The sequence below is a fragment of the Protopterus annectens genome, chromosome 5.part0, assembly GCF_019279795.1.
Source record: "Protopterus annectens isolate FY-2018-M chromosome 5.part0, PAN1.0, whole genome shotgun sequence".
NCBI lineage: Eukaryota > Metazoa > Chordata > Ceratodontiformes > Protopteridae > Protopterus > Protopterus annectens.
In genome coordinates this window covers 164,004,685-164,031,421 of record NC_056735.1, presented here as the reverse complement: position 1 = coordinate 164,031,421, position 26,737 = coordinate 164,004,685, and the positions used below count along the sequence as shown (strand labels likewise).

General features: G+C 39.5%; 1 protein-coding gene across 1 annotated transcript in view; it reads left to right on the top strand.

Annotated features, from left to right (window-relative positions):
• The window catches only part of MGAT4A (alpha-1,3-mannosyl-glycoprotein 4-beta-N-acetylglucosaminyltransferase A), a 2,332,896-nt gene that overhangs the window by 1,538,205 nt on the left and 767,954 nt on the right, over positions 1–26,737 (top strand). The window contains exon 7 of the mRNA XM_044072194.1: positions 26,220–26,333. Coding sequence (XP_043928129.1) covers positions 26,220–26,333 — 114 coding nt within the window. The remainder of the gene's footprint in view (positions 1–26,219; positions 26,334–26,737) is intronic.

Sequence of the window (26,737 nt, the reverse complement as noted above, 5' to 3'; positions counted from 1 at the left end):
ATGCCCTGCACTCGATGACTTAAAGGGGGGACTCGGGAATTTGTGGCATCCCATTATTGTGACCTCAAAACTGGTAAATACGGAGGAATTTGGTATGGTTGAGAGGTATATTCTGGTTTTATTTCCATTCCACCGCTATGCTTCTGCTAGACTACAATAGGAAGTCATCTTAGATTTAGTCTCCTCATGTTTCAAAACCTTCACTATGTTTGGGTCTTGTAAGGTCAGCAGAGTTGTATACAGTCCCACGATTGCAGATCTATACATGTAATCAATTTCAAGGAGGCCTATACCTCCTTCAGAACGGAGAATATATAATCTTGGTATGCACTGATTTTTATAATTCACTTGATGAGCATGAATCATCCTTCTTGTTTTCTTTTCTAACCTGTCCTGCATGTTTTGGAGCCAGTCAGTCACTCCAAAACTGTAAGTTAGGACAAGAAGAGCAAATTGGTTTATAGCCTGGACTTTGTTCCCAGATGTCAATGCTGTTTTCAGCATTAATTTTAGTCTTTTAAAATATTCCTTACTGAGTTTTATTCACATTTGCTCATGTTTCATTGGTGATCCTTCATCATTTCCCAAATATTTATACACTCCCTCTTGCTCAAGTTCTTTTATGTCATATTCTTGCCCCAGACTGATGTTTTCTTGGTGTTACAGCTTTCCTGCCTTAATGGTTGCTTTTGCACATTTATCAAGACCAAATGACATTCTTGTATCATCTGAAAACATTTTGACCACTTGCACTTGTGCTTTCATTTCCTCATCTGATGATCTGCAGTTTTAAATCATCTACAAAAAAGAATATGAGAAGTCTTTATACTTTGTTGTTTTCTACTAACCAAATTATAGCCATGATTTAACCTGTTAAGTAGACAACTTAATGGGTGAAGGGCAAGACAAAAGAGAGACAAGAGAGTCACCCTGGAATATCCACCTAATAATTTGTCCTTTATCGTGTCTTAACTGCAAAGTGGTTTGCCACTGTTTCATGGTTCCTGTAATGTTATTGATCAGTATGGAGTGTATCTTATCATTTTTAAGCACTCCTTTATCTGTGAATGTGGGATACTGTCAGATGCTTTTTTTTTTGTAGTCTATCCATGCCATAATTAGATTCTTCCTCTTTTTACAGTTCTCCATTATGACTTTATTTAACAACAAATAATTCTTTCTACCATGGCTTTCTTTTATTACCCTTTTGTTCTATTGCCATGATTGAGTTTTCTTCTAAATAACTATAAACTCTGTCAGCATCAATTCCAGTGTTTAGGCAAACAGAACACAGCTCTGGATAAAGTGCCCCTGATGAGCAAAAGAGCAAATCCAATGAAAAAAACTCCAGAGGCACACCACAACAAACAGAGCCGACCTGATGAAAACCTTTTTATTCACACAAAGAGCACAGAACAATGGCCAGTAAGCTCTTTCACGTTTCTCTGAACGCTTCTTCAGACTTAAAAAGTGCTCCTTCTATAGTACATCAATATAAAGGCAGGTTTAACCAGCTTGCACCAATCAAAATCATCCCATTACATCGTTAATTAATGCAGTAATCAAAAATCAATTAAATCATCTCTGCCTAGTAGTGTTTACAATACTGAAAAATGTAGTGTGTCGTCACATTACAATGTATATAGAAAGCATATGCAATATATATATATATATATATATATATATATGGATCAACTGTATTTAGTCGAAAATTATTTCAGGCAGCCCACTTCACTGAAAGCTCATTTGAATGAAAGCTCATTTGGTCGAATTACATTTGTTTGAAAATGGTCTTTAGCCCCTGCCCCACTATAGTGCGACCCCAGAGTGATAATATAAAGTTAGGGGGGGTGAAGGGCACAGCCCCCCCCACATTGGGGGGGTGGGTGGGGGCATAGCCCCCCACATAATTTCATTTTATGCACAATGATATACATGTGTAGCCATTAAAAATACATTGAAACATATAACATCAGTAAAAACTGGTTGCAAAATGTGGGGGGGCTATGCCCCCCACACCCCTCAATGTGGGGGGGCTGTGCCTCAAACCCCCCTAACTTTATATTCTCACTCCGGGATCGCACTGCAGTGGGGCAGGGGCTATATTTCATTTTCAAACAAATGTAATTCGACCAAATGAGCTTTCAGTCAAATGAGCTTTCATTGAAGTGGGCTGCCTGAATTCATTTTCGACCAAATGTAATTCGGCTAAAAGCAGTAGACCCATATATATATATATATATATATATATATATATATATATATATATATATATATATATATATATATATATATATATATATATATATATACATATATACATACACACTAACTAATAAAATGTGCATAGAAAATATATATAACAAGATACAACCATTGACATATAAAATATGGGCATTCATATAAATGTCCTACATCTAAAAACATGTTTATTGTAGCCATTTAACATTCACAATGCCAGTAAAATTTCATTACCATAAAAATCTGCTGTTCCATATAAAAACTTCATACTCGTGTAAATATAAAAACATGTATTCATACATGTGTACCAAGGTAATAAATAGGGGTCTGCCCATTAAAAGTGACTAGTGAGTAAGGGGTCTATCTTTAAGGAAGGGTTTTAGTGAAACCCTGTCATTTAGGCCGTGTAACCTATCTGCTTGTAACCTCAGGATCCATCTAGCTTCCTGCTTCTCAGTATGGTTCCTAACATCACCTAACCTCACTGTTTTGTATATTAATTCCATCACCGTAAACCAAAACTTGTGTGTTGTATCTGTATGCATTACATGTTTTGCAAGAGCATTACTCTCGTCTTCTCTACTGATGGCATAAATGTGTTCCCTCACACGCTCTCTCAGCTTTCTATTGGTTTTGCCAACATAGAAGCAACTGCATTTCTGACATACAGTTAGATACACGAGATCCCTTGTCTTACAGTCTGCATATATCTTAAAAGAAAATACATGACCTGTGACAGGGTGAGTAAATTCCTTGCTCCCAGACATGAAACTGCAATGGTTGCATGACCTACATGGAATCGTCCCTACTCTGACAGATCTGGTCCTATCCCTTCCAGTCTTCCCATAGCACAATATCATTTTCAATGACTGAGTATTCCTGTATGTAAGATTCTGTGTAGTCCCTGCTGCTTCTCTGACTTTACTGTCCAAAGTGAGTATGTGTCAATTATTGTGAATGATGTCCTTAATCTTTCTACTATTGTTTGTGTATGGTATCCCTATCCTATTGATATTACCAGTACCTCTGGTTCCATTAGTCTCTGTACTTAATCTCTCTTTATTCCTCTAAATGTATGGTTTACCTGTGGTGTCCCTTCTGGTCACAATCTCATCATGAATATCATCAGTTTCATAGTTATGGTACCCTCTCTCCTTAAATTCATTCTCTAAACTGTCTAACCTGAGCTGAAACACAGAATCTTCTCTGGTGAGCCTGGAGGCTAGTTAGTATATATGTATATATATATATATATATATATATATATATATTTATTTTTTTTTTTATTGCATGCACACATTTGCATATGCTTTCTATATGCATTGTAATGTGATGACACACCACATTTTTCAGTATTGTAAGCACTACTAGGCAGAGATTATTTAATTGATTTTTGATTACTGCATTAATTAACAATGTAATGGGATGATTTTGATTGGTGCAAGCTGGTTAAACCTGCCTTTATATTGATGTACTATAGAAGGAGTACTTTTTAAGTCTGAAGAAGCATTCAGAGAAACGTGAAAGCACTTACTGGCCATTGTTCTGTGCTCTTTGTGTGAATAAAAAGGTTTTCATCAGGCTGGCTCCGTTTGTTGTGGTGTGCCTCTGGAGTTTTTTTTTCATTGGAATTACAGTGTTTAGTTTAAACATCATTGGAAGGCAAATTATTGGTCTATAGTTTTTAAGATAGCTTGCAGGTTCACTCTTAAGTAGGAGTATTGTTTTTCCTGTTAACCAGGCTTGTGTCTTTTCAGGGTGCGCATAATAAATGCTTCTTACTCATGGCTAAATCTTCATGTAAAGATATTACTAATTTTAGTCAGAACTTGGGTACTGTATCTGGGCCTGGGGTTTTTCCAATAAGGAGCTTTTTTTAACTTTGTTTCAGTATCTATGGACGTTACTTTATCCCATTTCATACCCTGTAAATGTGAACTTCTTACTCTTTCTATCCACTTAGCATCTTTGTTGTGTTCCACAGAATCTTCATAGATATTTCTCCAAAATATGTCTATTTCTTCTTTTTTTGGTGCTGTTTCAATTCGTTTTGCCTTGTTTCCCAGATGTTCTTCGTGTTTCACTGTTGCAGTCATTACATTTGGGTAATCTGCTGGCAGGTTGCCCTTAGTCGGCCTGATTAACAAAGTCTTGGGTCCTGCGTCAGTTGCTGTCCCTTCTTCCATGACATCATGTCATCAGGGGTATAAAACATGCAGCCGACGCCATTACACTAGTCTTTCTTGCCGCATGGTGCCCGAAGCAGAAGCAGTTCACAAGTGCTGGTCGGCCGACTCCTGACATTTTCGTTTTCGAGTTTCAGAACCAAAGTCTTCAACTAAAAAGCTAAGTACCCCATTGGGGAAACTTTTTCTTGCTCCTTACAGATGTCAGTAAAAGTTAATAATTGCATTACTTATGGGAGGCAAATACCTCATAAGGATTTTCATTTGTACTGTATTCCTTGCCTAGGCCCTGACCACAACGTACCTTGCTGTTGGTTTTCTGCTAAATTTAATCAACGCACTATCAAACGTTGGTACATTTTTGCTTCTAAATATTTTGGCTCATGCTTTAATTATCCAGAAATGTCGTCGGTTAGCAATCCGACTAGCGGAATACCTAAAAAACGCAAAGAAAAAGAGACAGGCCATTGAGGTCCAAAACTGCCAACGACGCTTCTCCTAAGCCAGTCGCCAGTTCGCCAGTACTCAGTGAGGCACTTTCACAGCCCTTGATACCCGCTACTCTGATTCGCAGGCCTCTACTGAGACCTATTCGGAGTCTGGCATGCGAGATGCTTCAGTTATGGAACCCACGGATGTCTCTACCTTAAATGGGTCCGGAGCCGCTGTGCAGGCACCGGCTTCTGAGGGTGTTTTTAGGTCTACAGATTTGTATATTAGACTGACGACATCTTCAAAACTAAGGCCAAAATCTAGGCCTATGCCTAAAAAAATGATGCTTGGGCCACATGTGCAGGCCCCTATGCCTAAAAAACAAATGATCAAAATGACTGAAGATTTAATTACTCTGATCAGGGGTAGCCAAACCCCCCCCCCCCTTCTAAGAGGCCTAGGCAAGACATTGCTTATGAATCTTCTGAACAGGAATCTATTTTTTCTGACTCTTCTAATGAACAGGAATTGTCTATACCCACTTATGAGGACTCTGATGCAGAAGATTCCATTCCTTCTGCTTCTCCCCGAGGATTTTTCTTTTGGGGAAACTTTGCATACCTTAAGGGAACATTTCCACTGGGAAAGTCAGGATTTCTCTGAATCTAAAAAGAGACTTAGGGATTTTCTCCTTCTTCTTCCTCAGCATAGGCCTTTGGCTATACCTCCTGTTCTAGACATTGTTGGTGATGTTTTTTTCAGAACCTAGTATGGCTCCTGATTCTCTGCCTCCAGCTCCTTGTAAGCCAGACAGATACTACATGGTTCCTGACTCCCACAAATTCCTTTTCAAAAATCATATTGCAGATCCTGAAACCATTTCTCAGGGTTTCAAGGGCATTAAGGCTTCTACTGCTAAAAATCCTACCCCTTCTGATAGAGATTCCAGGGCGCTGGATAGATGGGGTAAGAAGATGTACACTTTTGCAACCTTGGCAATCAGGGCTTTAAACTGTCAATTTCATATGCTAAAGTATCAACAGCATATCATGCGACTGCTTAAACAGAAAATTATGTTAATTTCTGACTGTGTGGAAAATAGAGATTTGCAGGATTTATTGCATTCAGCTGAACAAGTTGGAAAACATACTTTGCAATGTGGTTTTGATTCTTTGGAGGCCTCTTGCAGGGCTGCTGTAACTGGGTCTGTGCTAAGAAGGCATGCTTGGCTCAAAGAGCAAAATCTGCCTGATCATATTAAAGCAAAATTGTTGGATGCTCCTTTACAACAGGACCACCTCGTTGGTAATAAGGCTGAAGAAGTTTTAAAAAGATGAAAGATAAAGCTAAATCTATGCAAACTGTGAAAGATTTCTTACAAGTGCAACCTCCAAGATTTAGTAGGCACTGGCCTACTAAGAACTGGTCCTTTCCAGTTCCTTCGAGAGCCACTCAAGTCAAACCCAGACATTCCAAAGGCACCAGGTTTCAGTCACAAGGGACTTTCAGAGCAAAGCAATGGGGTGCCTCCTCCTCCAGATCTGGAAACAACAAGAGACCTCCCTATGGTAAGCAGTCTCAATGACTTCCCTTTATACTTACCAAGCACTTACCTTTTAGCCGCCCCTTTCGGAGGCGGGACTGGGTCTTCATGCAAGAAACTGGCAACTTATAACCCAGGACAAATGGGTTTTAAATATAGTATCTCATGGATACAGATTTCATTTCCACACGTTGCCAATTCCAAATGGATGGCCAGACCTGCCCCCAAATCAGTGGGCAGAGGCCCAGAAACAAGTACTTTCCCTCATGAACATGGGGGCTATTCAACCAGTACTAGAAGAGGAAAAGGGACAAGGTTTCTATTCAAGACTTTTCCTGGTACGCAGAAAAGACAAATCATGGCTTCCAATTGTGGACTTATCTACTCTAGATTTAAAAGAGGCTTACCTGCATATCCTAATCAGGGAATCTTGCAGAAGATACCTTGGCTTCAAAGCAGGCTACTTGCATTACCAGTTCTCTGCACTGCCCTTTGGCTTATCTACTGTGCCCAGGGTCTTTACAAAGTGCCTGGCTCCAGTAATTGCATTTTGCAGGCAAAGAAATATTCAAATATATCCATACCTGGGTGATTGCCTAATTTAGGCAGAAAACAGACACTCTTCTAAACCATCTGGCATTTGTGAAAAGGGTTCTAACTTGTCTAGGGTACACTATAAACGAAAAGAAATCACAACTGGTACCCTCTCAAAAAAATTACATTCCTGGGTGCAAGCTTGAATACAACTGCCCATATGGCTTTCCTTACGCCAGAGAAACAAATTCATTTGGAGACTTACTTCAAACAGGTGGCCACAAAAACCCTGCTTTCTGCAAGGCAAATACTGCAAGCCTTGGGGTTCATGGCCTCCTGCATTCTTCTAATTCCATATGCAAGACTGCATATGAGGAAACTTCAGTGGTACTTAAAAAGTCTATGGACTCAGCATTGTCATAGCCTGGAAACAATGATTCCTGTCATACCTTGCCTGCAACTAGAGTTCCTATGGTGGCAAAGGCCTGCCACCAAAACAAGGGACTGCCATTCACACCACCCCTGCCGCTCAAACCCTAACTACAGACGCATCAGACTATGCTTGGGGGGCACATCTGGCAGGGAAGTGCATTCAGGGCAAATGGAGCCCAAATCAAATGCACCTTCATATCAATCAAAAAGAAATGCTAGCTGTACAGAATGCACTGACAGCCTTCAAGGACTACCTTCATCCAGGACAATTAATGATAAAGGCAGACAACACCACACGAATGGAAACTGGAACCACGGATTTTCAACATGTTGACACGCAAATGGGGGAGTCCAGACATAGATCTTTTTGCCTCACCTCAGAACTATCAGTTGGACACATTCTGCACAAGAACTCATCACAAAAAAGCCTGGAAAGTGGATGCTCTATTCTTCAGCTGGAAAATCCTATCAGTCTATGCCTTTCCCCCTCTGCCTCTGCTCTCCAAAGTTCTACTAAAAGTCAAACAGGACAAGCCAAAAATGATTTTGATTGCTCCAGACTGGCCTCGCCAACACTTGTACCACCTCCTGTGCAATGTGTCACACCTTCCACTGTGGCACCTGCCTCAGACACCTTACTGACTGTCTCAGCAGAACAACCAAATTCTGCACACTCAGCTCCATACTTTGAATCTTGCAGTGTGGCTAATCACCTGAATTAATCCTTAGCATCCCTCAGCAAACCTATGATGGACGTCATTTTGGAGGCAAGAAGGCCTAGTACTAGAAAATCTTATGCTGACAAATGGAAAAGATTCTGTTGCAGTCCTGGTTACCCTCCCTCCAGCCCCCTATTTTTCTCTGGCTATACCTCTACTTTCTTTCACTGTGCTTAAAAGCCCTTTTGGTATATTTGCTTTTGGGAATGGGGGTATATTTTTTGTGTTTTAATTTTATTTGCTCCCCATTTGGGGGGGCACCTGACATCTGGGGCAAGAAAAACTGATGTAATGGCATCGGCTGCATGTTTTATACCCCTGACGACCTGATGTCATGGAAGAGGGGACAGCAACCGACGCAGGACCTAAGTCTTTGTTAACCAGGCCAACTGAGGGCAACTTACCAGCAGATTACCAAATGTAATGACTGCAACAGTGAATACACTCAAACATCTACATTTATGGTAAGTGTACACAAATGTACTTTCTCTATAAAACTTTTTTTTGGGGGAGGGGTCATCAGTAAATTGCTTATTTTGTACTTTACCTTTATATTTATCTGCATACCTTCTATGTTTTTCTACCTCTGCTGATATTGTTAGTTTATTATTTGAGATAGTGAATGATAGATGTATGCATAAAGAGTATTGAGGTTTCCAAGAAGGCCTTGGCTATGTGATTTAGTAGCAGTGTCTTTGAACCTGGTTTATCTTTTGGCAAATTTTACAAAGAAATGCATCTGGAGCGTTTCTCCCCAGGCCTCCACTGAAAATTGGCTTGGTTCTAAGTCAGACTTTCTTGGTAAACAAATGTTAAATAAATAAAATAAACTCTTAAACTGCTGCATTGTGGGTATTTTAGTTTGTATCTCAAACACTGAACAAATATTTGCAAGTAATGTATCAGTAAATAAGCATATAAAGATAATTTTATGGACTGTGTAAGTCAGGTTGTTCAGTCAGTGAGGAACAAAATGTCAACCTTAAAATATCTGCAGGTTATATGTTTTATTAGCAATACTTAAGGAGATGTTATGAATGCATTATGCAACAAATAGGATTAATAGTAGTGTGTGTTATACTTCCAGGAGAGGAAGTGATACAGATAGATAGTATTACAATCAATTTTTTGTCTGTTAGTGACAGAACTCCGGTGAGAGGAAGTAGTAATTTTAAGAGTAGTGTGGATGAACAGACAGAACTTATAAGAAGCACAGGCTGTTCCATGTGTCTTAGTGTAGATAGCCTTTCTTTTAGGTTAACTCATGTTTGTGAGTGCAGCTGTCAGTTTGGGACGCTTTCTCTTATTAGGAGGGTAAAACTTCAGTATTTGAAGATGTATATAGTTTTTGTATTAGTATCAATTTAATAGGTTTTAAGGGGGGTATTGGGGGGGTTTGTTTTTTGTTTGAGGACTTTCAATAAAACAAAACGTTTTGTGAGATGTGACATAGGCTCAAATGGATCTGACAAGAAACAACTGTGTAAAAGGTTAACCTGCCAAACAGTCTATGAATGTACCATAAAAGCTGGAACTAGACGTTCAACAACAACAACAAAAAAAGCTGTTACACATAAAAGATGGAAATAAGAACTTTTTAACACAATGATGATTTCTGTAATGTCTTTAAATGTCAATGGTCTCACGGATAAATACTTAAAAAAAGAGTAGTGAAACTATATTAAAAATGTAGAGTGCAAATAGCTGTGCTATAGTTGACACACTTGGAAAGAACTGAACATGTGAATTTGATAAAGAAAGGTGTTCAGGGTGGTAATTCATTTGAATAAATAGGTCAAAGGAAAAGAGGAGTAATAATAATTGCAAGAGGAGCTCCAATAGTGATAGAAAAGGATAAAAAAGAAACTAATGGTAGATTTGTAGTACTAAGGGCTACTGGCAAGGGAGGAGGATTACACAGGCATGTATTTATATTCCACCTAAAACTGATGTAATGGAGTTTAAGAAAATTCTGGGAGAAATAATCAGCTTTCAGCAAGGAATATTACTTATATATGGGGACTGGAACTTGATTTGCAGCAGTGAAGATGTGTCTGGAGGGCCCAGAAGAGATAACGTAACAAAGGAGGGTAGAATTTTGAAGAGATTTATGAATATATTTGGCATGGAAGATGAGAATTCAATACTAGGAGTTCAGAGTGAATTTATGTATTATTCCCTAAGATACAAAAAGTGGGCTAGGCTTCACAGAATTTACCTTTCACAGGAATATGTGCATTTAATTGAAAGTCTTGATACGCACCCAATAATTATTTCAAACCATGCTCCAATAATAACTAAAATAAACACACAGGGTAATGAAATAAAAATGAGACACTGGAGCTGTCCCACCTCCCTGCTGAAAAGAGAGGAATTTAAGGAATGAGTAGTGGAAATTATTTAGAAGATATAAGAGAAGATAGAAATTTCTTCTGAAAATGTAGCTAGTGATTGGGATAAAATTAAAGTGGAGTTTAAAATAGGGTGGAAATAGAAGAAAGGGAGATGTGGTTAAGAAGTAACAAAAATTATTTACAGGGACTGACAGATGTTAAAGTATTTCAGAATCGGCAGAATCTTCCAGAACAAGAACGGGAGCAACTGCTGAATGCTAAACAGAAAATAAGAGATTACCTCGATAATATGCATGAGTTTATAAAGATTGTTGTTTAGCAATTGTTTTTGATAATAACTCGAGTACGAAATCTTTAAGAACAATGACTCTGGCAACAGAAAGTAGAAATGGCTTTTGCCAAGCTTAGGGAGCCTTTAACAAGGAAGAGAACAAGACATCCTATAAAGGTATTAGAAATATTTCAGAAATTCTATGAAAGTCTGTATAAAGCAGAGAAATATGGAAATCAAGAAAAGATACAAATGGAAATGTTTACAGAATAATTAAATATACCAGGGTTAGAGGTAGATGAGGCTGAATTACTAACAGGATAGGAGAAGGTGAGATAAAAATAGTGATGTGTAACAAATCCAGGAAATAGATGAAATGCCTGTGGAAGTTTGGAAGGTAGGAGGGGAAAAAACTGCTAAAGATCTGGAAAGTTTTGCTTAACAGTATTTTAAGAGGAGGAGAAGTACCAACATCCTGGAAGAAATCAGTGGTGGCTGTAATACCTAAAGAGAGTAAATATCCATCAGATCCAGCTTCACACAGGCCCATTTCAATACTAAACCCTGATTATAAAGTGTCTGGCTTTAATGGCTAAAAGAATGGCAAACGTGATGCCAAAATTTATAGATATGGATCATTGTGGTTTGGTGGAGGGGAGGCAAACATTTGACAACATTAACAGAATGTTGATGATCCAGAGGGAAGCAGAATGTAAGAAAATACCACTGTTATTGGTGGGTCTTCATGCAGAGTAAGCTGGGACTTCATGAACAGGGAAATGGAAGCATTTGCATTCCCTGACAAAAATTATAAGGTTGATTACGAGGATATATGAAGGATTTGATGTGAAAATTTAAATGGGTGGGTTCCTCTCTGGTAATTTTGGCTTGAACAAAGGAATTAGGCAGGGTGTCCTCTTTTCCTTTTGTTATTTGCATTATGTTTAGAACCATTGGCAAAGAAAATAAGGGACTTATAAATTCAATGATATAATTGGTATAGTAGTCAAGAAAAGCTGGTTCTGTTTGTATATGCTATTATTTTATACCTGATAAAACCAGAAAAGGACATTTCAATGTTGTGGAACATTTTTTTCATAGCTTTTCAGAATACAAAAATTAATGATGCTGAAACAAAGGCAGTAGCGGTAAATTATGTACCCACACACTAATTGGTTCAGCAATATCCATATATATGGGAACATGATAAAATGAAGTATTTAGGAGTATGGATTAAAAGCGATTCCGATGTGGTAGCGAAGGGTATGTGGAATGAGATTAAATAAAAGAGAATACAAAAATTGAGAAATTGGAAGCTCTGTTATATGGATATGAATAGTGCGATACAAGCAGTTAAAATGGTTTCAGTCCCTTTAGTCTTATACACAGGTCAGTCATATTTTTGTCAACCAGTGCTAAGTTGTGGATAGCAATTAATAGAGCTGAAGGATTTTATCTGGGAGGGGAAGACAGCAAGAGTTAAATGGGATAAGCTGATTCTTCCAATAGAGCAAGGCAGAGTGAGATTACCTGATTTGAGGGTTATTTCAGAGTTCCACAGTTAAGGCTCCTATACATAGCGCAGGCAGAAACCTATAATTCATAATAGAAAGGGATAATGCTGAAACGGGGGAAGTTCAAGAAACAAGGAGAGACTGGGATTTTTGATGCAAATCTTTAAGGAGAATAACAATAATCATACAGAAAATTATATTCATAAAGTAGCAGAAAGTATGCTGAAAACGAACCCAACACGGGAATGGAGAAAGGAGATTCTGCCAATAGGGATGACTACAATTAGGGATACAGACAGTAGGCAAGTGGAGACTGGAATTTTTTGGGGAAAACTGGTAAAGGAACCAAGGTATTGGGAGGAAATAACTGGAGAGGGAAAGGTAATGGAATGGGAGGACGCCAAGAAAGTATTTGGACTGCAGGTTAGAGATTGCTCTCCCTGTCAAGGGTATCAGAGTGTAGTAGGCAAAGAGAAAGAAATAGAGAGTCTTAAATGAAAGACCAGCACTGGTAGAGTTTTTAGTATAATCTAGAACAGATGCTGCTGTTAAAAAAGGAATAATTAGTAAAATATGTATAAAATATTGCATGATAAATATAAAAATCAATCAGAGGTGGTTAGAAAGGATTGGGAAGAGAGATCGGATAAGCAATTCACAAAGAAACAGTGAGGGGATATATGTGTCTCCCCAAATATGCAATAAAATGTAGAAGATTTAGGATTTTTGCTTGGAAATGTTTACATAGGTATTTTATACCCCAGGTAGACTCCATAGAATTTTTCCTCAGGTAGACAGCAAATGTTAGAAGTGTGATGGGGAAGAAAGAGATAATTAGGAACATATTTTCTGGGAGTGTAAGGAGTTGGCAGACTTTAAAGACCCCTTGCAGACTGCTCTATCAGAGATACTGGGTGAGTAAATTGTTGTATCTAGGGAAATTATTTTTCTGAGCTATGATATGGAATCAGAATTGCTTAGACATAGTAAGGCCTTCTTGAATCTAATTATGATGGCTACCAAAAAGCAATTACTGGAAAATGGAAATTAGTCTATACCAAGTGTACCAGAAGTAGTGAATATAGTAACAGATATAAAACACCTGGAATTGGGATCTTTAGAAAAGGTCAGGAGCAAATTACATCGGAAAAAATGGGAACTGTGTGAACAATACATACAGCGGAGGAATGAGGTTTAAAATAAGGCAGGTGTTGAATGAGCCATGTAATGTTTGACTGACAGTGATTGGGTAGATTATAAGTGATGTATAATGCTTATAACTAAAATTATGTAAGTATGGTTTGTGATGTATAATGCTTGCAACTAAATTATGTCAATGTGTTTTTTTTCATTTATATGAATGTATGATTGCCTGTGTCATAAGTGATAATTTAATAAAGATGTTTCTTCTTTAAAAAAAAAAACAGTACGGAGATAACTGACAAGAAACAATGATATATAAGGCTCAGCCTACCAAACATTAATGAGTGCATATAACACAAAACCTGGAAACAGACATTTAAAAAAGCTGTCATATGTAATAAGTGGGAATAATAACTTATGTCTAACTTGTAATGAAGGTAGTCCCCTACATTTTTTAATATAATAGTGGCTATCTAGTAATTTTTTTCAGCATTTCCTTTACTTCGCATTGATTTTCAGGTATCAGAAATGGGGTCTACTTCACATAATCGAACATCCAAATGTTCGACTTTCATATGGTCGAGACCATATGATCAAACATTTGAATGTTCGAAAATGTGAAAAAAAAATAAACACACAGAAAAAAAAAAAAAACTAAACAGTGCTAGCAAGGGGCAAGCCCCCCTGCATCTCCCACATCCCCGCTATTTAAAAATACCAACTCCGAGATCACACTACATTGCGGTAAAGGGAAATCTTCCCATTCCGCGCTATATGGAGATCCCTATTCAGACCAAGCTTTTAAAAGTTCAATCATATGGTCTCGGCCATATGAAAGTTGAGCTTTTAAAAGTTCGACCATCTGAAGGGAGCCCCAAAAATGATGTAGATAGTGTGCTTTTCCGTAGTCTGTCCACTAAAAACTGAGTTGATGAGAAACTATTCCAGAACTGTAAGATGACTGTCCTTACAGCTTGTACTACTGCTCTTTTTCAGGAAGTTTTCTTTGAATTCCTCTCTCCTCTTCTCCATTTAGCTGCAGATGTACTGGACTAGATGTATATTTGAATTCCCACCAGTCATCTAAATTCCTACCTTTTCTATTGAGTGTCATTGTCAAGTTTAACAACCTCACATTATGAGAATGTAGACTTTAGTGCAGTAATTATACTTAGATTTGTTGTGTCTGTCAGATTGAGTGTTTCAGGGTACTTTGAGTATTTAAAACAGAGAGTAAATGTTCTCTCTCGTGAAGATTCCATTTGATCATCAGTGCGAAACAGTGGTCACACCTAACCTTACTCAGTAAGCCTATCTTTCCCTTCCAGCTAACCACCTTGCTGTGTGAGAGCCCTGCTATCCAGCAAAACTTGTAGAGTAAGCTGTGTGCTAAGCTGATTCTCATTCATGATGATGGCTTGTAACTCCATGCTTGCTGGTCTTGCTCACCTTCTCCTCCTTTATCTTTGTCGGACTTCTCAAGTAGTTCACACAAATGTCTCTTTCTGGCCTCCTGCCTTTTTTTCTCATCCCACCTTAAGGAAGTCCTTACCATACGAGAAAGGAACAAAATCAAAATCAGCATTACAGTGATGAGGCTGTCTCATCTACAAGCTCCCAATTCCTGAGTTGTCTAAGGTTAAGGTACTCCCCCAGGTCTGGTATGTGAAGAGAGGCCTCCTAAGTCCAGCGTAGCAGTTATGCAGAGAAAGAAGAATGTTAGGCAACTTCTTCCACTCGATTACCTTTGCAAAAATATCTGTGAGAAAATTATAATCCAGTCTGCTTGGTGTTTGTCTGTCTATAGGCCACTTCAGATACACCGTGGCTGTAGTATCTTGATCTTAAGCATGCAAAGTACAGGTCACACAAGGCTTTCTTTCACAATCTATGCAGAACAGGCAAATGGGTTTTTTGTACATTTCCTGTATGTTGCAGTGCCAAAATTCAGATTGGAGTTACTCTGAATTAATTGTTGGATCCCCTCTATGTCCCTGCACTTCCTCCCATCTCTTTATGGATTAAACTGCCATACAAAGGTCTTCTCCTTTAGCACATGCCCTATAGATCTCAATGGTCTATTGGGTGGTGCACTGCCAGCATTGTAAACCTACCTATGTCAGCCCCCATTCAGAATGTCACAGCATAGCAGTTAAGTGCAATAATTGACCCACCTCATACTGTAAAATGAGCCAGGGTTGTGACCCAGTTACTAATCCCATCATATGTGGAAGTTTTAACCTCTCAACCATAACAATTTAAAAGAGTTAAGTCAAACAACTTCCCTTTATTGCTGAAACCTGGATATGTGACTACAGTGCTGTGCATAAGAATCATAAGACAGTCTTGTTCCAAGCAGGTAGTGTAACAAAATGAAACTTGGTTAATTAAATTGGACTAAGGTGTGCTCCGGAGAGCAATACTGGTATGTTACAGTACTAAATAGCATTACCTTAGAGGCAGATGCAGCATAACCTACTTACAAATAACTGATCTTGAATATAAATAAAGCAGTTCTGTTAAGTATAAAATAATCCCCAGAACTTGCATATTGAGGTCACATTGTAATACACCTCCACTTTGATCTCACAATGTATTATATATAAAGAAAAGAAATGGGGAAGATAAACTCACCCCACTATAGGCCAAATTTACAGTGAGGCATCCCCCACCAGCCATCAACAGATGAAAAGAGCATCACTTGTGTTAGGATACTAAAACATCACAGTGCCTCTTCAATGATCTGCTGCTGAACTTAATACACACCAAGCAACTGCTTTAAGCTGCAGTTTGATGGATATCTGTGAATTAAACATATCATTTTGAATACAAAGGCAAGTAAAGCTACCCAAAGCCCTTCAAAACAGATCAGACAGTAGTTAGTCTTTGCATTTGCTGACTTGCCCAGTCTTCATTCTTGTCCACTGCTGCTGTATTGCAAACATGCAGAATGACTAGTGAAATTTAAATCAGCCATGCAGCACCTTTTTAACTTTTTCTTATTTCCCTATATGAATAGGTATAACAGAATATTTAGTGTGGTTATAGGGAATGTTGTATGGTATTTTAATGGATCCTTTGACAAGGTCAGCTGATTCAGAGTCATTTGGTTGTCTAGGCAACCAGAAATGGCTAAGCTGCATAATTTCAACGTTAGTGTGCGACGTAGGATCACACAGTCTTGGAAAGGGGTATGTTCTTTTCACAAGTGAGGTTGAGCAACCTTGGAGTGTAAATGTTTAGGTGAGATATTGGGTTAGTGCAGCTTGCCTCTTACAAAATGTTTTTATGTTAGTTTTTGTTCTGATACAATTTTAGTGATTGTCAGTTTGATTTGATTTTGCATTTGCAGTCAGTCAGTTTTAATTTTCTGAATGAGGTACAGGGGACAACATATTTATGTAATTTGAAAGTAGCATAGCTTTTAGCCAGTGTGCATTACAAAACAGTATGTTGCTGTAGTACATTTTCTTGGAAAAGTTGGAAAATCTGATTGTGCATGTTGTAATTGCATCAAATTAAAAAAGTAAATACAATAAAATGTTTTGGGCAAGAGATTGTTAGTTCATGCATTCAGTGTGAACGTGAGGGTTGGCATAATGGTTAAGGTGTTTACCTCACAGACACAAAGTAAGTGGCTTGATTCTTACCTTTGTGAAAGGGAAATGGCCCACAAGGGCAGCTGGCCTAATACTTATCTATGAACCTTTGAGACAATCAGTTATGCCAACACAGTTCCAATTTTGTCATAGTTAGTACTTCACACCTACTGTGGGTGAAGGATGTTTCCCCTCCACACTGTAGAAGTGCATATCAGCAAATAATTTTATCACTTTAACACCAATCTGTTATTACACCGAAAGAAAATCAGTTAGTGGTACAAGCATATCCATTCATTTTCAACTGAAAAACATAATATCTATCGTTTCTCATCTGGCTCACTTTATTCCAATATTATCAACTTTCTATCTCTGCAGCAAAAGTGCTCAAAAAGTTACCGAATCATCATTGTGAACAGATCTAAACACTGTCAAGTAACAGAAATCTTTCTGTTTTATCATCATTAGTAGATGGCCTTCGTGTTCACTGTTGCTGTAATAACTCTTTGGGATTTCCTTCCGTGGAAGGCCTGGGTTGGCCTGAATACCAGAGACTTTTTCCTTCTCCTAAAAGGCTGATGGACACCCTTCCTCTGATGTTAGTACATTGTGGTATAAAGGTTGTCAGTTGGGGGCATTTTCTCAGTTTTTTCTTGCTGTTAGACCCAGTACAGATCTAATGTCATCTGTTGGTCTGAAGCCAGATTCTGGATTGAGATCAAGCCAAGTACCCCATTGGGTAAGTATTTTTTCATTTTATTGTACACTGTGTTATTAGATGTCAGTTGTTAAGACCGGTACTTGCCTGGGGTGTGGAAAATCTCTCACTGGGACTTCCACATTGTCCGTCTTTTTTGCCTGGGTTCAGATCACAACGTGCCCAACAGTCTCTAGTGTGTCTTTTTAACTCATGGACCATTAAATGTACAGCAGAATCCCTTGAAAAGTATTTAGAAAGGGAAAGGGAGTGTTAGGTGCCCACATGCTTTATAGTGTCCACTGGTCCAGTTTTGCCAGAGCGTTTCCGTCGTATAAAGGATCAGAAGCACGTTAGGGTTGCAAACGACAGTCATTTGATGTCTGCATGTCCACTCAGGCTGGTGACTGTCGAAGGAGGAGAGACACCTTTGCAGTACCTTCTACCAACACCAAGTGCAATTGAGGCCTCTATCAAGACCCTGTTGGAGTCCAGTGTGCCTTCAGTCCCGTCGACATCCAGACAAGTTGAAATCTCTGGGTCATTGTTTGGATCCAGAATTGCTGTGCAGGTCCTGGCTTCCAGGGTCCATTTCTGTATTACTGAAGGGTAGGGTGGAATCCCCTATTTGAAACAGGAAGCTTCAACTGTGAGGAGGCAGGCAACTGCAGTCTGCCTGCAACTTGGGCTGTGAACATCCAATGCCACACCCAAAGCCAGACAAAAGAAGACTGTTACCAGCTTGCCTTAGCCTGGACCTTCAGAGCCTAAGTCTGTTAAGGCCTACACACAGGACCTTGTCTCATGGATTATATAAGATCCAAACTTAGCAAGAGCAGGATGCCCGCTACCAAATCTTCTCTTGGAAAAAGAAAGAGGGGCATTCCCCAAGGAATCCAGTGCATCTTATGACTCTGATGAGAATCAGTTGGCTTATGCAGACCAAATATTTTCTGGGTCACATGCCGACTCAGAGCCAGATGAAAGTCTTACCTCATCTTCATGATCTGAGGATTTCAGCTTTGGGGAGACCCTCCATAAAATGAGGGAGGTCTGCAATTAAGAGGATCAGGATTTCCCCTAATTTAAGAAAAGAGAATTTCTCAGACTTCCTAAGCACAAACCTCTGTCCATTGCTCCAGTTCTAGAGGTAGTTGGCAATGCCATTCTGGACTGCACCCTGGGAAGCCAGACCATTTTTACAGGGTTCTAGACTTTCACAGGCATCTTTTTTAAGAATTCTGTGGTGGACCCTGAGGTGGTATCTTTGGGTCCAAAGGGAGCCAAAGTTAATGTCTCTAAGAAACAATTGCCACCTGAAACGGGGATAGAACCCTTAACAAGTTTATCTAGAAAGTTTATACTTTATCCACCCTGGCTATGATGCCTCTTAATTGCCTGATTCATATGGTAAAATTCCAGTAAATTCTCCTAAAACAGAAGAAAGACAAACTGGGAGGGATGGAGGATTTAGTTCTCACTGAGGAATTGCTGGACATCTGCAACTCCTGCCCTCAAGTTGCAAAGCATTCCTTGCAGTGCGGCTGTGACACCCTAGGAGCATCTAGCAGGGTGGCTACTTCTGGGTCAGTTATTAAGAGGCATGCCTGGTAAGGGAACAGAACCTGCTTGAGCATGTTAAATATGAATTCATGGATGCACCCCTGGATAAGGATTCCCTCTTTGAACCCAAGGCCCAAGCCATCTGTAAGAAATTGGAGGACCATTATGCCCCTGCAGACAATGAAGGACTTCTTATAGGTTCAGCTGCCACTGTTCAGTAGGGACTGTCCTACCAAGCCTTGGTTCTTTCCTGCCTCCCAAACTAGGAAAACATGGTTAAATGAAGAGGGGCTTGTGCATGCAGGGAACATTTTGATTTTTTTTTTATTGTAGCTATTTTAATTTTGTTGCTGCTTACTTTTTCAACTTGACTTAGTGACCAACTTTGTGATCAATACTTGGTGTTCTGAATATCAGCCTATGTAATCTGCTTATCTGATTTAACTGAGACAGTGGAAGTACAAGCATTCTTTGCAGTTCATATAATGCAGCCTTATCTACTTTGTTGTTTTTCAGTGACAAGGCATCATCTTTTTTCTGAAAGTCACTTTTTTATTCCCCCATTGTTACTGTGTTTTTATTTGATGCTGTAGCATTGTTTAAATATTCCTTTGATCCAGTAACCTGATTTAATGCGACAGATTCCGATATACCGTACAGTATCACACTGCACTTTTTGGAATGGGAGAACATCACCTCTGACAGCTGATACTGCTGCATATAAAGACTCCGGCAGGAATTCATAACCAAAGTATTATTCACAGCATCTGTATTTTGCTAGTTTGAGTGTAAATGAATAAATTCCTGTCTTGAAACAGCCAGTCTACTAAACAATAATTTTATTGACTCTATCCGCAAACTCCCTCCCTCCAACAATAACCAATTACAACCCCCCACCCCCTCCACCACCTGCCAACACACAACCTTCTCCTTGAAACCTGTTTCCACTGCCTATATAAAATCCCATTTGCAGAAACTTAAACCATGTTCTCCTTCCTTCGACAGCTTACCCCCCCAATTTCTCAAACTTGCAGCAAATTCTATAGCATATCCCATCTCAGTCCTTATCAACCGTTCTGTCAAAGACTTCTCAGTTTCTGAAATTTGGAAATCCTTTTATACTATTCCACTGAACAAAGGAGGTAACTCCACTGACCCTTCCAATTTCTGTCATATAGCCATCCTCTCCCCTATCTCCCCCTCTCTAGAATTCTAGAGAAATTAATTCATAGACAACTTTTTAAATACCTACCTCAGGAAAACCACCTCACCCCCTCTCTACACTGATTTAGGCCCCATCACAGTACATCTACAGCCCTCCTATAGATTCATAGGTGTTACTAGGCTAATGACGGCAAGGGCCTTTTTAAGCTTAGCCATGCATCCCAAATCTCTGACAAGTTCTAATACCCTTGATAAGTGTAAGCCTGGGCGATTAACCATTTACAGGTTACCTGTGTCCATTAGAGACATAGGTGCCAAACCAGGGATGAATTTACAGTCTCCCATCCAATTGTCCATGTTGCACTTGAATTGGGTTAGGGAGGAACTCTGCTTCACATGGCTGGGGAGCCTGTTCCATAGACTGGGTAGTCTCTGGGATATATACCTATCTCTCCAGCAGGTTCTGTTTATATCACAGACAAGGTTTAAGTCTTTAGAATGGGTAATAGTGGCACTGTTTGTTTTGTGGATATGCAGGAGGTCCATCAGAGTGGGGTCTGACAATGCCCTGTATGCCAGGCATAGATCTCCCCTCAAAAGCCTGTAGGAGACAGAATACAGGGATAGGGCCTGGAGGCTGTCTGTATAGGACATATTACTGACGCCCTGTATTCTTTTAGTCTGGAACCTCTGTGGACGTTCCATTTGTTATATGTGCTTGGTTAGTTACATACCAAAGGGGGCTTTGTACTCAATGATAGGTCTGATGAATGCTGAATACAGTGGAACAATGACTTCCTTGGATTTAGATGCCATACCTTTATTTATAAGTTGCGCAACATAGAATGATTTCCTCACCACTATAGACACGTGATGATCAAAGGCTAGATTACTATCTGTGTGTGTCCATAAGTCCCTCACTACTGGGTCATCTCTAAGGGGAGTGTTGTCAATATGATACTTACCAGGGATGGATGACTTCCCAAAGGATAACTATTATGCATTTCTTGGCATTTAGTTTTAGTCCATGGCTCTGACACCAGTTGTTTGTCTGTGTCAGCCCTGCCTGGAGAACATTTGTGTCAGTGTGAGAGCCAATAACAGCTCCTAATTTACAATTATCTGCAGATTTAGTCAGCCAGAGACCACTTAAATTAACCTGGACTTCTGAGACGTAAATGCCAAAAAGTAGCGGTCCAAGGACTGATCCCTGAGGGACTCCACTTGTGACTGACCTCTTTGTAGAGGTGGACTCCCCAATTCTAACTTCCTGGGTCCTGTCTGTGAGACAGTTGGTTAGACACTGGGTGGCATACGGGTTTGTACTTAACCTCTTGAGTTTGTCAACAGCGCCCGAGTGGGGTATTGTGTCAAATGCCTTGGCCATGTCAAGGTAGGCAATATGAACAATTTTGCCCTCATTCATTGCTTTGATGACCTTCTCAAAGAAGTCCACCAGGTTGAGTAGGCATGATCTGCCCTTGACGAAACCAAATTTGGTTGGGTCCAGTGTCTGGAGGTTTACTATATCTCTATTGATCATCTTCATGATAATTCTTTCCATGGCTTTATATACAAGACTAGAAAGACTTATGGGTCTGTAGTCTCCAGGGTTTGTAGATGGCCCATCTTTGTGCAGAGGGATGACTGTTGCCTTTCTCCTTTCATGAGGCACAAAGCCTGATCTGAGGCTACAGTTAAATAGTATTTCCAGAGGCCCTGATAGGTCATGTTTCATGCTATTTAGAAGGCATCCTGGGATATTGTCTGGGCCCATTGATGCAGTGTTCTTGGTCTTAGAGAGAGCATTAAGTACTTGTTCCCTAGTGATAGCAGGGGGAATTATATTTGATGATATTTCCTGAGGGGAATGTTGAGGGGGAGAGAGGAGTAAAGTTTTAGCTGAATTTATCAGTGAGGAGGTTTGCTATATCTTATGGCTCAGTATAGGTGGCTCCATTTACAATGAGCTCTGCACACAATTCTGTACTGCCTTTGAGGTTGCGGACATAGCTAAATTATGATTTATGGTTGTCCTTGGTCTGGGAGGCCAAATTACCTCAAATTTGGCTTTGGTAGACTTTATTTGTCCTCTGAGTTGTTTGTTTAGTTTGATGAAAGTGCTTTTTATCCTGCTGGGTGCTTCACCTCCTAATTTTTGCCATGAGTTTCTTCTTCCTGTTGTACAGCCGACTGATTTTGTGATTCCACCAGGGTGGCTTGTTTTTTTTTTTTGAGTTAGTTATGTACTTCTTCCTGGTGGGTAAAGCTGCCTCTATGCATCTATTAACATGCTTATACAGGGTTTCTGTGAACAGTTCTGCATAGGCAGAAGTGTTGTCAGGGTTTATGGGGGCTTGACATTTTGCCAAGTTCTCACTTAATAGCAGGAGGTTAGCCTTAGAATAGTTCCTGAATATTCCAGGTTTAGCTGGGGGTCCAGGTTTTATTCACCCAGACTATAGCAGAGGCAAGAGATAACAATAAACTGGTATCTTGTCTTTTCCCTGACCTCTCCAAAGCAGTCGACACCATCTCCCACCCTAAGCTCCTCACTAAACTAACTAAACTAAACCTCTCCACATCCACTTCTGTCTGGTTCTCTAGTTGTCTTAACAACTGACTGAAATCTGTTAGATGGCAGACCTCCTGGTCTCCTTTCTTACCTATCCAAACAGGTGTCGCCCAAGGATCCATTCTAGGCCCCCCTTCTCTTTAATATTTTGACTAACAGTCTGTGCCCCTCCTACTGCACCTCATCACTGATCCTGTACCCCAATGATTCTACTCTAATTACCCTCTCCAACAACCCCACTAAACTTCTCCCCCCCCCACACAGGCTTTTTTTTAACAGCACTGAACACTGGTTAATAATAAACAAGTCATCCTTAACCCAAAGAAGTCTAAGCTGCTTCTTTTCTTTCCAGAATCTATGTCCAACCTTAAAACCTCCTTCAGTCTTTTCCCTAGACAACACCATCATTCATGATGACTGCTTTACCAAACTTGTAGGAATCCAATTGACAATCAAATGAAATTTGACTTTCATATCCAACACTCTATCAAAAATACCAATCAAAAACTCTTGTTTACTGTGTAGAAACAAACATTTCTTATCCATCACCTCTAGCCTACCTCCTCCCCTGCCTACTCTACACTTCCCCTATATTTACCCACCTACAAGTAAATCTTTTAACCAAACTTGAACAAACATACAACCACATAGCTAGATTTACCTGTAACTTCCCTTAAAAATCCCATCACTGCCTTGCCCTCAAACAACTACAGCAACTTGAATTCCCTCAACTATTCTAACTTTCTCAGCTACAGATGACATACTCTCTTCTTTACAAACCTGAAGACTGTCCCTCTATGGTCCACCCTCCTATCCCCATACAAACATTCTCGGTCACTCCATAGTGCTGACCAAATGCTACTTGATATCTACAGGCCTAACAAAATAATAGGTAGAGTACTTTACAAATGCTGCTTATCTCAAACTTGGAACAAACTCCCAACTAATCTACATTATATCCAGTCTTTGACCCATTTTAAAAGAGAATTGAAAAACTACCTTGCTAACTCTCCTTCCTTCACCTGTCACCACCCTACCTAACACATACCCCCCACTCGTCAGACTGTAATCTAGTTCTCTCCTGTTTTTATAACAACTAGTACTGTGGAACCTTAACTATGCCACTGAGTAACATTATACTTAAAATCTTGTCTTCTCTTCATTATATACTATAGTTCCCCCCTCGTCTCTCTTCTTGTAACTGTTTTCTTTCACTCTCTCTTGACTCGTATACATTCCTCCCCCCCCCCCTCTGTTTCACCCCTTCTACTTATCACCTCTTGTTCCTCTCTGCCAACTTGGTTTAGTCATTGAGATGTTTTGGGGGTTTATTTTTTATTTTTCTGAAGCCCTATTGCAAATCCACATTTTTCAGCTCTTCTTTTTGCTGAATTTTATTTTTTTTTTTGTTAGTTAATTTCCACCATGGCGTGAATGTATGTAGTTATGTATTCATATGCATATTACTTGTGTGTAACTTAGTTATTGTCACTGTTTGATGTTATTTTTTTGTGTGCGGAGCGTTTCTTTTCAGGTCCTCACTGAAAATGGGCCACCAGCCTAGTTGGACTAACCCGTTTAACAAAAGACAAATAATAAATGTTGGTTCATCTTTACGAGTGCAAATGTGACCTCATATTTGGGGTGTCAATCAGTGGATATTTTTTACTTTGTTCGGTGTGGCATCCTTAAAAGATATATATTTAAGTGTGTTTCCAACAAATATCAAACAAGGTAGGTAATTTACAGTCTAGTTTGCATAAAATGTCAATGTTTTGGATGGATATCCTACTGACAACTTGGTATTCATGAGTCAGTGCTGCAGGGGATGGGTCCTGTTCACTTAGATTATTGCATTGTACTTTAATTTTTTCCACCACCTTCCTTGTTTCTTTTCACTTCTTTTGCTTTTCCCTGCTGCATCCTTGTGGTGTAGCTTTGTCCTGTTATGACTTGGGGTTGATGGAAGTGCCGGTGTTCACTGACGCATTGGTCCACCTCCATGTAAATCATGTAGTAGACCTTTTACTGCCATTGGTAGCAGAGTCATCATTCCTTCTTTGATCCGCTCCACATTTCAGACTTTTTTGCCACTCCTTGGCTTGGTAGGTCTTCTTGGTCTTCTTTCTTTTTCTCTTTTCATTATAGCACCAGATGTCAGATACATCTCAGCAGCAGGGTTGGAGGCCCACTTCAGATCTTTCCAGATCAAAGGCCATTGAAGTTCAAGGACTCTATCAAGGTTCTCACTATCAGCCTGTTTGGTCTTGCAGCCTTTGACAATGTTCCTGAAGACGGTGCTTATGGTTGCATTGTAGTGCATGAAAAAACTGGAGGAGTTCTCCTACCACTACAGCAGTGAAGCATTTTGAATCTGGGACAAGGGACACCACCATCTGCATCTTCCAGAAGGTGGTCTACATCCCAGGGCTATCAACTGTTTTATCAGAAACCTTGAGTTACATCTCCAATGTGCCCCCCCCCCCCTTTTGAAACTTAAGTAACACAATTCTGTATAGTTCATACAGTGGTTAGAATATGGAATAGCCTAGAAATTGACATGTTCACCATTTAGGAGAATTTTTTTCTCCCCAAGTTCTGCGTTTTCCCTGGTGGTGGTGGTTGGGGGGGGGGGCAGAGTAGAGCACTGCAGATACAGTTTTCATAAAGTTTCAGAGGGCTTTCTTTAAGGATTCTCCCTTATATACCTCATTCTTCATATTGAAGCACAACGTTTATTATAGTTGGCCTTTTTCCAGACCTTTCATATTCTTGACCCTCCCAGATGATATTCCATTTGAAGCATTGGAGGGGTGTACAATCCTCGCAGTAGAATGATTGCCTCCATCTCAGAGCATAGGTGCTGCATGTTCCCTTTTCAGCTACTAGATCTCCTCAAGGAGATCTTGGAGGTATTTGAGTCTGCCAGATGTATCATCCTTTTTCGGAAGGCCTTTGGTTATGGTAGATCTTGTCTGACTGAGTTCCTTAGCAATGCTCAGCCATTTTGTGCGTGTGTGTGTGTGTGTGTGTGTGTGTGTGTGTGTGTGTGTGTGTGTGTGTGTGTATGTTTGAAATTAGAAATTGATGCATGTAATAGTGCAGAGCCATTGTCTGTAACAAGCAACATATGGTAAGAGATGTAGTAAGCTGTAAATTATTTTCTTTAAGTCTGGCTTTGTTTTATTTGTGGTGAGGTGGCTTGAGAACTTCTACAGAATCATTCATTGTCTTCTCATTGTGTTTTTGCAGGTTTTCTGTAGAAATTAATTCAGGGTTGTTGGAAGTCATATCGCCTCCTGCTTCTTATTATCCTGACTGGTCTGACTTAAAGGAGACCTTTGGAGATTCTAAAGAAAGAGTCAAGTAAGCATTTTAAAGCAGTAATGAAAAAAAAAACAGCCACGGGGTTTGCCTACAAAGACAACTTACTATTGTATGGAATGAATCCAGTGCAGCACATTTTCTTTTTAATATTTTGTATCAGATAAACTTACTAGACTGTTCCTCTAGCTAATGTCAGATGTGATCCAGGAAAATAAACAGGAAAATGGCAAGGCAGTACATGACCAGGGCTGCTGCTTTGGGGAAATTTTGTTAGGTAATTTAAAAACTCTGTCAACAAAGTTGTTGCATGGGTGTAAGACGACTGTTGCACTAAAGGAGAAAGCATAGCTGTAAGAAGTTTACATTATTTTAAGAGCTCATTTAACGGAACTTCCAGATGGGAAAACCAAGAACAACCGTTCTGCTGTGAGAAAGTGAAACCC